At 51.9% G+C, this 10648-nt stretch overlaps 1 protein-coding gene across 1 annotated transcript in view; it reads right to left on the reverse strand.

Annotated features, from left to right (window-relative positions):
- Positions 1-4465, reverse strand: part of pard6b (par-6 partitioning defective 6 homolog beta (C. elegans)) — a 21263-nt gene extending 16798 nt beyond the window's left edge. Inside the window, exons 1-2 of the mRNA XM_079742295.1 lie at positions 4170-4465; positions 1640-1862 (exon numbers count right to left, since the gene is read on the reverse strand). Coding sequence (XP_079598421.1) covers positions 1640-1862; positions 4170-4232 — 286 coding nt within the window. The 5' untranslated portion in view covers positions 4233-4465. The remainder of the gene's footprint in view (positions 1-1639; positions 1863-4169) is intronic.
- Positions 4466-10648: the final 6183 nt, after the last annotated feature.

Genomic DNA, 10648 nt, shown 5'->3' on the forward strand with positions numbered 1-10648 from the left:
GTGATGATCACGCAACACAGTAATTCCTCAACAAAGGTGACGTCATCCAGGAAGTGTGAAATACTAAAACTCTAAACTCACCAGTCAGTTGCACCTGTACACAGACACCTGCAGTCGCACGCACACACACGCGTGCACACACACAAACACACTTCACACCACTTGAGCACTCAGCACATGTGTGCGCTCAGACACACACACACACACACACACACACACACACATACACACACACACACAGACACACACACACACACATCCCCCTACCCACACAAACACACACACAGGTTGTTTCATGAACAGAGCTCATTTTATCGCTGTGAGCAGTCATAACTAAAGTAATAATACGAACTCATGTTATTTCCCCTGGTCCCGCGAACATCAGATACAATAACCAGCCGTGTCACGACCGGTGCGTTCACAGCAACACCAGCAAACATCTGATCTCATCACCAGCCGGTCAGGTGTCACACCAGAGACCAGGAACCAGGCCTACCCACTTCCTCTTCTTAAACTGGAACCATAACTTTCCTCATTCTTGGCCAACTTCCTCTGTTACCTCGGTATACACCAAACAAACCTTACATTAACTCACACCACAGTGTTGTTAAACACCTGACCCTGATTGGTCAATACTCTCAGGGTGCGTATTATTTTAACAGCCGTTATTTAAACCGTTTCGAATCACCGGCTACATATCAAACAATAACATTAGCACCAACGGCTGAACACTATATCGACCGGAGGTTCAGAATCAATACGCTTAGTGCACCGGGGAAGACGACTACAAGTTTAGCTCATAATGTCGATAAAAAAACCAATAACGTCACAGATGGACGTAACTCATAAAACTCATAATAATCGTATTTCAACGTGGTATCAGCGTGATGAACCACTGCAGAGGTCTTGCAACTAACCCTATTGGACGTGGTTAGCAATCTCGGCCTTACATTGTTCTCAAACATCAGGATGACCCTACTTGTGTATTCCTTACATACCATAATATAACATAACATACCGTACCGTACTATAACATACCGTACCATAACATAACGTAACATTACATAACATGACATAACCAACCGAGAGCCACGCCCGCAGCAGGGGAACGGAGTCGAGAGGGCGTTTGTTTGCAGTGACAGCTCCTTTGTGGCCAAAACACACAGAGGGGCGGGGCCAGGGGACTTTACAGGGAGAGGGGCGTGGTCTGTGTGACCGAAGAGAGAGAGAGGGTGTGGCCTGCGTTACTAAAGAGAGAGCGGGTGTGGCCTCTGTTACTGAACAGAGAGAGAGGGTGTGGCCTGCATGACTAAAGAGAGAGAGGGTGTGTCCTGTGTGACTAAAGAGAGAGAGGGTGTGGCCTGTGTGACTAAAGAGAGAGAGGGTGTGGCCTGCATGACTATTCAGAGTAAAAACACTATTGAGACTAAAAAGATTGAGAACATCTTTTTTGATGTTCATGATGTTCATGACGACCATGATGTTCATCATGACGTTCACGATGATCATGATGTTCATCATCATGATCAAAAAATAACAACAAATATGTGGGTCGCACAGGTCACACCTCCCCCCTCCCTCCCCCATCACCATGACGACGGTGCCCCTCCCTGCCTCCCCGTGGCGGGCGGCCCCCTACCTTTGCGCTGCAGGAAGAGGCGGAGCATGGGGCTGGCCACGGAGATGGCCCTGTTGTAGTTGTCGTCGTTGTTGATGGGCAGCAGGTCGCCCTGCAGGTCGGCGTAGCCCACCAGAAGCTCCACGTTGGGGATGCGGTGAACGTGCTGCAGCAGCCCGTAGAACTCATCGTAGCGGCCCGGCTTGGAACGGTCCAGGGAGAACCGGCGGAACTCAGCTCCGAACTGGGGGAGGAACGCACAGACATGAACAGAGGGGGAGACACACACACACACACACACAGACATGAACAGAGGGGGAGACACACAGACATGAACAGAGGGGGAGACACACACAGACAGGGAGAGAGGGGGAGACACACACACACCAACAGAGGGGGAGACACACAGACATGAAGAGAGGGGGAGACATACACACAGACATGAACAGAGGGGGAGACACACACACACACACACAGACATGAACAGAGGGGGAGACACACACAGACAGGGAGAGAGGGGGAGACACACACACACATGAACAGAGGGGGAGAGACACACACACACATGAACAGAGGGGGTGACACACACACATACAGGGAGAGAGGGGGAGACACACACACACATGAACAGAGGGGGAGAGACACACACACACATGAACAGAGGGGGTGACACACACACATACAGGGAGAGAGGGGGAGACACACTCAGACATGAACAGAGGGGGAGACACAGACACATACAGGGAGAGACACACACATACAGGGAGGAACACACAGACATGAACAGAGGGGGAGACACACACACATACAGGGATCGAGGGAGAGACACACACACAGGCATACATAGGGAGAGACACACACACAAACACATGGAGAGACACGCAAAGGGAGACACACGCACACACGCACGCACATAGGGAGAGACACACACGCAGACAGGGAGCGACAGACACACACACAGAGAGACACACACACACATAAACACACACCTAGGGAGACACACACATACAGACACACAGGGAGAGACAGACACACAGAAGTTGAATGGTAGATACAATTTTAATTATATTAAAAAGGCTCTCTAGTTATGAGAGATAACGTGTTTATAAACCATGCAGTGCCACATGTATATATATATATATATATCAGTTGTGTAGTTGTGTGATGTTTGTTGTATATTGTGTTGTGTAGTCTTGTGTATAGACTGGATTGAGTGTCATTGCCAAACATTCTTGTAGGAGTCAAAACCACGTAGACTAGCTGACACAGAAATACTGATGAATTATAAATGATGTGTGTGTGTGTGTGTGTGTGTGTGTGTGTGTGTGTGTGTGTGTGTGTGTGTGTGTGTGTGTGTGTGTGTGTGTGTGTGTCTCAATAGCGCAGTCTGATCAAGTTGAGTAAAAAATGCTTGGTATGCAAATGTTGGAAATGTTGTGTCTCTCTCTCTTTCACACACACACACACACACACACACACACACACACACACACACACACACACACACACACACACACACACACACACACACACACACACAACCCAGTAGGGTCTTGGTGTGTGTGTGTCTATGTTCACGTGTATCCTGTATGTGGGCGTGTGTTTACTTGCGTGCGTGCGTGCCTTTGTGTGTGTGTGTGTGTGTCCGTACGTGCGTGAGTGCGTGTCTTTGAGTGTGTGTGTGTGTGTGTGTGTGTCAGCCGTATAGGGTTAACTCTGAGAGCCTCGTTGTGTTGTCAGGAGACGCCTGCTGTTATAGTAACGGTTGCCCTGCTCACACTCGCTGGCACATTCGCTGATGTATAGGAAACGACTTTCTATCCATCAGCGCGCAATAACCAGCCAGCAGACAGCCCACCGTTCAGGTGTTGACGTTCTGCTTGAAAGTCCACAAAAATCCGCTGTCCCGCGGCACAAAGGCGAACGAAGATACAAGCGTGTAACGAGTCGCCTCTCATCAAAGCAGCCCTGCGTGTGGCCCGGGGCTCCGAGACAGGTGTAGCCGCATGAGAGCACCTCCCGGCCGGGATGGGAAGCGGCCCAGCGCCGGGTGACACCTGTTGCTCTGCGCGGTACAGACGTTATCCTTTGGTCCCAGCAGGCTAATCTCCACCGGCTTGTCCCGCCACCAACAACGAGGCCTTGTTCGAGAGCTTAGACAACCAGGGGAACTTTTAACTCGTGTGATGGTCGACGTGTATGAATGTGTTTCCTCCATGCGCAACACACACACACACACACACACACACACACACACACACACACACACACACACACACACACACACACACACACACTGATCAGAATGTATGACTGCTGTGACATCCCCATCAGGAAGAGATGGAGAGATAGACCAAAATGAAAACTTCCTGGTACGGTGTGTGTGTGTGTGTGTGTGTGTGTGTGTGTGTGTGTGTGTGTGTGTGTGTGTGTGTGTGTGTGGGAGAAAGACATTGTATTTAAATAACGAATCTTGTAAACTCCTAGACAGTTGGATTGAGGAAACCGTTCAGAGGAGGAGGAGGAGGAGGAAGAGGAGGGACGCACGCACCTTGCTCTTCACTTCCACCGCACTAAGAGTTCGGTTGCTCGGTGATCGGTGGTTCTTGTTCATGTTTCGCCCGCAGGTCGACTCTCCGGGTCCGTCCCTCTCGCCGGTGGACGTTGGTAATCCCAGGAGTGGTGTTCCGTGTCGGCCTCTCGGTTCAGGTGCTCCGCTCCTCCTCCCTCCCCCTGCCGCTCGGGAACCAGCCAAGGATCCGTGATGTCCGCCGGAGACTAGAGTCCTGCTACTGCTTCACCAACTTCTGTCCTCACATACTGCCATTAGCAGCCAACCAGCACCTTCAGTGTAGTACAGTGTCTCTCTCTCCCCCTCCCTCCCACCCTCTCCCTCCCTCTCTCTCTCTCTCGCTCTCTCTCTCCCCCCGAGTGGCCTCACACCGCACACTTCAAAATAAGAGCCCCACACGCTACATAATCAAGTTGTTGCTACAAAATGAAACACTAAAAGTAGATCGATGGTGATCGTTCGTTTCATTAAACGTGTGTATCATGATTGCAAGATGATGCAAAGATGAAAATAATTGTAAATTAAAACTTTGTTCTGTCAATCGGAGGACATTGGTCAGCGAACAGTTCTACACTTATATTGAATAAAGCCTACGACAATCCTAGTGTAATTGTTGAACCTATTTATTGTCATTATTTCAAGTCATTATTTCATGTATTTACAATATAATTTAATAAGTCATCACAGAAATGCAGCAGACTACATGAAAAAGGTATATACTGACAGCTTACTTATTAATTTAAATTTGTCATATAGCGCCCCCTGCTGATTAATCTCACTACAACTAATTGGACGACGGAATAATATTACAATGAAAATAAAAAAATATTTGTGATATAATATATATGATATAATATATAATTTACGTATATAGTATTTATAATCTGCCCATAAATATAATTATATTTATATGATATATATTTAATATAAATTGTGCATCATTTTTATATTAATGGTAAAGTGTGCATCGTTTAAGACAGATAACTCTACTGATATGGATAGATATGGCGAAGGTAGAAATAGATTATCAGCTATATCTCATGTTGACCTTTTGTGTTTTGTGATTTTATCTTCCCGTAACGTGCCCAGCCCCTCCCCACCCTCTCAATCGCTCTCTTACCCGCTCTCCCCCCTCTCTCTCCCCCCTCTCTCTCGCACCTCTCTCTCTCACCTCTCTCTCTCCACCCTTTCTTGCCCCCATTCTCTCTCCTCATCCTCTCTCACCCCCCACCTCTCTCTCTCTCCCTTATCCTCTCTAACCCTCTCTCCCCCTACCCATCTCTCTCCCTCCCCACTCTATCTCTTTCCCTCCTCCCCTCTCTAGCTCCCCCACCCCTGTCAATCCCCCCCCCTCCCCCTGTCTATCTTACCCCCCCCCCCTCCGCTCCAAATCAGAGACTTCTGTCCCAGATGAAGACCTCCATTTTGACATACTTTGTCCATGAATCATTTGTAGTGTGTGTGTCCGTGTGTGTGCATGTGGACATGTGTGTGTGTGTGTGTGTGTGTGTGTGTGTGTGTGTGTGTGTGTGTGTGTGCGCGTGCGTTTATAAGTACTGGCAAAGGGGGCCATGGTAGGATGCTAGCATTGCTACCATCTGTCTCTTTCTCATTCTCTCTCTCTCTACCGCTCTGTCTCTCTGTCGCTCTCTCTCTCTCCCCCTCTCGTTTCACCCCGTCTGTCTGATTGTCTCGTTCTCCCCCCCCCCTTCCTCTTTCTCCTCTTTCCTCCCTCCCTCCCTCCCCCACTGCAGACCAGGCCCCTGCCTCCCCCGCAGTCTGCGGCCCCCCCCTGCCTCGGCACACACACACACACACACACACACACACACACACACACACGCACGCGCGCACACACACACACACACACTCCCTCCCTCCCTTTTTCTCCCTCTGTCTGGTCTCTTCTACTCTCCTTTCTTCCTCTCCTGTTCCCTCCCTTTATTCCTCTCTCTCTCTCTCTCTTAACCTCTCTCTCTCTCTCTCTCTCTCTCTCTCTCTCTCTCTCTTAACCTCTCTCTCTCTCTCTCTCTTAACCTCTCTCTCTCTCTCTCAACCTCTCTCTCTCCACTGTTATTTCTTCATCCTCTATTTTTAACACACATGCAATCACTCTTTCCTTCCTTCTCTCTCATGCTTCCAGTCCTCTCTCTCTCTCTCTCTCTCTCTCTCTCTCTCTCTCTCTCTCTCTCTCTCTCTCTCTCTAGCAGTGTGGGTGTCTCTCGGCCAGATGATCTCAGCACTGGAAGGTCAATGGTCCAATTGGATGTCAACACTCCACAGACAGGGGGCGCTGTCTTCCACACACACACACACAGACACACACAGACACACACACGCACAAACACATACACACACAAACCCATGGACACACACACACACACACACACACTCACACACACACACTCACAGACACACACTCACACATATGCACAAACACACTCACCCACAAACTGACACACACCCACACACCCACACACACTAACACACTCTCACACAAAGACACACACACTCCATCCGCGTTCTCATTCTCTTTCTCTCTTTAGCGACCTTCCCCCCCCACTTCTCCTATTTCTCATTTTCTTTCTACATCTCTCTCCTCTCCTCCTCTCTCATCTCTCTCTCATCTCTCCCTCTCCTCATCTCTCCCTCTCCTCCTCTCTCCTCTTCTCCTCTCTCTCTCCTCTCCTCTCTCCTCTCCTCCTCTCTCTCTCTTACTCTCTCTCTCTTTCTCTCTCTCCTCTCCTCGCTCCTCTCCTCCTCTCTCTCTCTTACTCTCTCTCTCTTTCTCTCTCCTCTCCTCTTCTCCTCTCCTCTCTCCTCCTCTCTCCTCTATCTCTTCTCCTGTTGGAGACGCACTGCAGACAAGATGTCCACTGGTTAGCCCCCATTTTCTCCTCCTCCTCCTCCCCCTTCTCCTTTCTCCCTCCTCTGTCCTACCCTCCCCCCTCTCCCCCTCTCCTCCTCTTCTATCTGTCCTCTTCACTCCCCTCCCCCATGCATCCCCTCATCCATCTCTCCTCCCCCCGCCTCCCCTCCCTCCTTCCCTCCCTCTCCCTCTCCCTCTCCCCCTCCCCCATCCCATCACTCTCCTCCCCTGCCTGTCTTCTCTCTTCACTTCACCCCTCCCCCCCTCTTCTCCCCCCTCTCCTTCCCTCTCTCCTCTTTGTCATTGTCCACATCTGGTATCAACTGGTCTGGACCGGGGGCCCGGTCCAGTTGGGGGAGGGGAGGGGGGAGGGCTTGACCCCACGCCAATTAATCCAGCATCCAATCACAGCGCAAAGATCTTAATTGGATATTTGGTGGGTTCTGTTCAAACCGTTAAGACAGACGGACAGACTGACAGAAATACAGACAGCAGTGTGTCGGTCTCTCCTCTAGGGGGCGCCAGTAGTTACTCCTCTAGCCCTCTCTCCTCCTCCTCCTCCCTTTCTCTCTCCAACACCCCCATCCTTACTCCTCTCCCTCTCTCCCCCCAACAACAACCCCCCTTCTCCTCCTCATCCTCCCCCCTCCTCCTTCTCCACTCTCTGCTCCTCTCTTCAACACTACCCCCATTCTCTCTCCTCCTCCTCCTCCTCCTACCCTCTCCCCAACACCTCCCTACTCAAACACCCCCTCCTCCTCTCGCTCTCCCTTCTCCTCTCTGTACAACACTACTCATCTCTCTCTCCATACTGCCTCTCTCCCTCTCACTCCTCCTCCTAGTGTTTTTATCTTTCTATCGCTCCCTGTCTCCCCTGCTCTCGCCCTCCCCTCTGAGAGCGTTCTTCCTTTCCTAACCACTTCCTCTCGCTCGCTCCTTGTGTGTGTCTCTCTCTCTCTATATCTATCGGTCGCTCCCTCCCTCCCTCTCTGTGTGTGTGTCTCCCTCTCTCTATCGGTCTCTCTCTCTCTCTCTCTCTCACTCACTCTCTCTGTCTCTCGCTCCCTCCCTCCCTCTCTATGTGTGTGTGTCTATCTCACTCTCTCGCTCGCTCGCTCCCTCTTTGTGCATGTCTCTCTCTATCGGTCTCTCTCTCTCTCTCGCTCTCTCTCTCACTCACTCTCTCTCTGTCTCTCGCTCCCTCCCTCCCTCTCTGTGTGTGTGTGTCTATCTCACTCTGTCTCTCGCTCCCTCCCTCCCTCCCTCTTTGTGTGTGTGTGTGTCTCTCTCTCTATCGGTCTCTCTCTCTCTCTGTCTGTCGCTCTCCCCTTCCTCTGCCTGAGCAGCCCCTCCCCCTCTCCTGTTCCTCCCTCTCTCTCTCGCTCTCTCTCTCCGCCTATAACTGGCTATCTTCCTCTCTCCCCCTCTGCCCCATGCCTCCCCCAGCCCTCCCCCTCCAACCCGCCTCTCTCTCTCCCTTCCCCCAGTACCTCTTTTGACTCTCCATTTCGCTCTCTCTCACTCCGCCAGTCTCCCTTTTAGCCCCCCCCACCTCCACCTCCCTCCCCCTCTCTCCCCTCCCTCCCCCTCCTGCGCACTCTGCAGACAAGGCCTGTCTCTCTCTCCCTCTCCAACACTCTCTCCCTCCCCTCCCTCTCTCTTCCTCTACCGCCCTCCCCCCCCCTCCCCCACCACATCTCTCTTTCTCTCCCCTCACCACCTCCTCCGTCTCCCACCCTCTCCCCCTCCCTCCTCTCTGCCTCACACCCTCTCCCTCCTTCTCTCGCCATCCCTCCCCCACCCCCTCTCCTTTACCACACTCCCCCCCTCCTCTCTGCCTCTTACACTCTCCCCCCTCTCTCTCCCTCTCAGCCCTGCCTCCTCCCTCATACACCTCTCCCTCTCACACCCCCTCCCTCCCTCCCTCCCTCTTTCAAAGCTTGCAACAGCATAGCAACACTGCACAGCCAGGCAGGGGGGGGAGGGTGCTCTCTCCCCCCCCTCCCTCCCTCTCCCCCCTCCCTCCCTCTCACACAGGGGCAGTTTCCCCTCCATTTTAGATTCTCTCCTCTACCACGGAGGCGCAGGGGAGGGGAGGTGTCATGGCCGCCGCACGCTGCTCCTGATGTCACCGCTCACCTGCGATGTCACCGCCTACCCCACAGTTCACCTGTGACCCCCGGGTTACCACGGCGACCCGTCCTGCGAGCCCTCGGGTCTCGGGGACCCTGGGTCGGAGCACCTCCTGTGTGAGCGTGGCGCCCCCACCCCCATCACCGCCACCACCGTCAGGACAACAGGCCCCTTCTGGAGATCACAGCAGATCTCCCTCAAACGCGCCGTGGATTCTGTTACATGTGCACTCATGCAAACCTCCCATCATGCAGCTGGGGTCCACTGTGTGTGTGTGTGTGTGTGTGCTTGTGCATGTGTGAGTGTTTGTGTGTGTGTTCGTCTGTGTGTGTGTGTGTCTGTATGCGTGCATGTGCACGTTTGCATGCGTGTGCTCCTAGATTACAGCAACAGGAGGACTGGGAGCACCACTAGGCTTGTTGTCGGCGTGATGAACGAGACTCCATTAAAAGCACGACACGCACACCACCCTACCTGGGATTTCCTCCTATCGTCCATCACCAGGAGTTCCTCCTAAACGCATCGCCACATCCAAACATCATCCATCCGGCGGCTCCTTTGTCTACCGCAAACCTATTGGGCACCTTTACCTCAATCACGGGGAAATTATGGAAGGGCAGTGATCACGGAAACGAGACCCAGTCCAAACCCATTAGTACGAGCGTGAACCTGGACCCCCTGAAGGGGATGAATGATGAGTGTCTGAGGACCCCATGGCCGACGTGACACCACTCATTTGCACAACAACTCGGTGAAGGGGAAAACCCACAGGCCATCCGGAGCGGCAAAGGCAACATGTTGATGACATCAGCCGGCTGGCTACCAGAAGGTATCCACAGAGTAGCTCACGGGAAAGGGGGGGGGGCGCCAACCAGCCTACTGGTTGGAATGGTCTCTCTGGGCAGCTCCCACATGTGATGTCAAAAGTAACTGGGTTGTGACATCAGAAGTGGGCGTGTCCCTCTGGGAGCTGCCCAGAAGGACACGCCCACTTCTGATGTCACAAGTGGCTGGGTTTTGAAACGGTGTGTACTGTGTGAAAAGCTTTGAGAGAAAGCATTGTTTTGGTAAGCTGGGAGAGATCATTCCCATGCCAGCCCAGAGGTTCTGGGTTCCATCCCCATGCTCTGTAGGATGCCTACATTCTGGACATTTTGAATTGGTCCCCCAAGCTAGGTTTTTTATTTTCCTCTCCTCAGCTGCTGTAACGAGTACATTTCCTCAGAGTGGGATTCATAAAGTTCTGTTATCTGATCAACACCCTGGTGGCTGCATAGGGGACCAGCAACCGGTGATACCAAGGAAAGGTCCCTCAAAAATACTCTGAACACTGAAATTCATAAGCAGAGCCCTGAAAATAACGCATTTTTCAGTTCTGTTATAATTGATGCCACGTTGTGTCACTAGTGTAAATTGAACTCAAAACCACAGCAAACCAGGAGGAAGAGGAGGAGAA

This window comes from Pollachius pollachius (genome assembly GCF_949987615.1).
Source record: "Pollachius pollachius genome assembly, chromosome: 8".
NCBI classification, from domain to species: domain Eukaryota; kingdom Metazoa; phylum Chordata; class Actinopteri; order Gadiformes; family Gadidae; genus Pollachius; species Pollachius pollachius.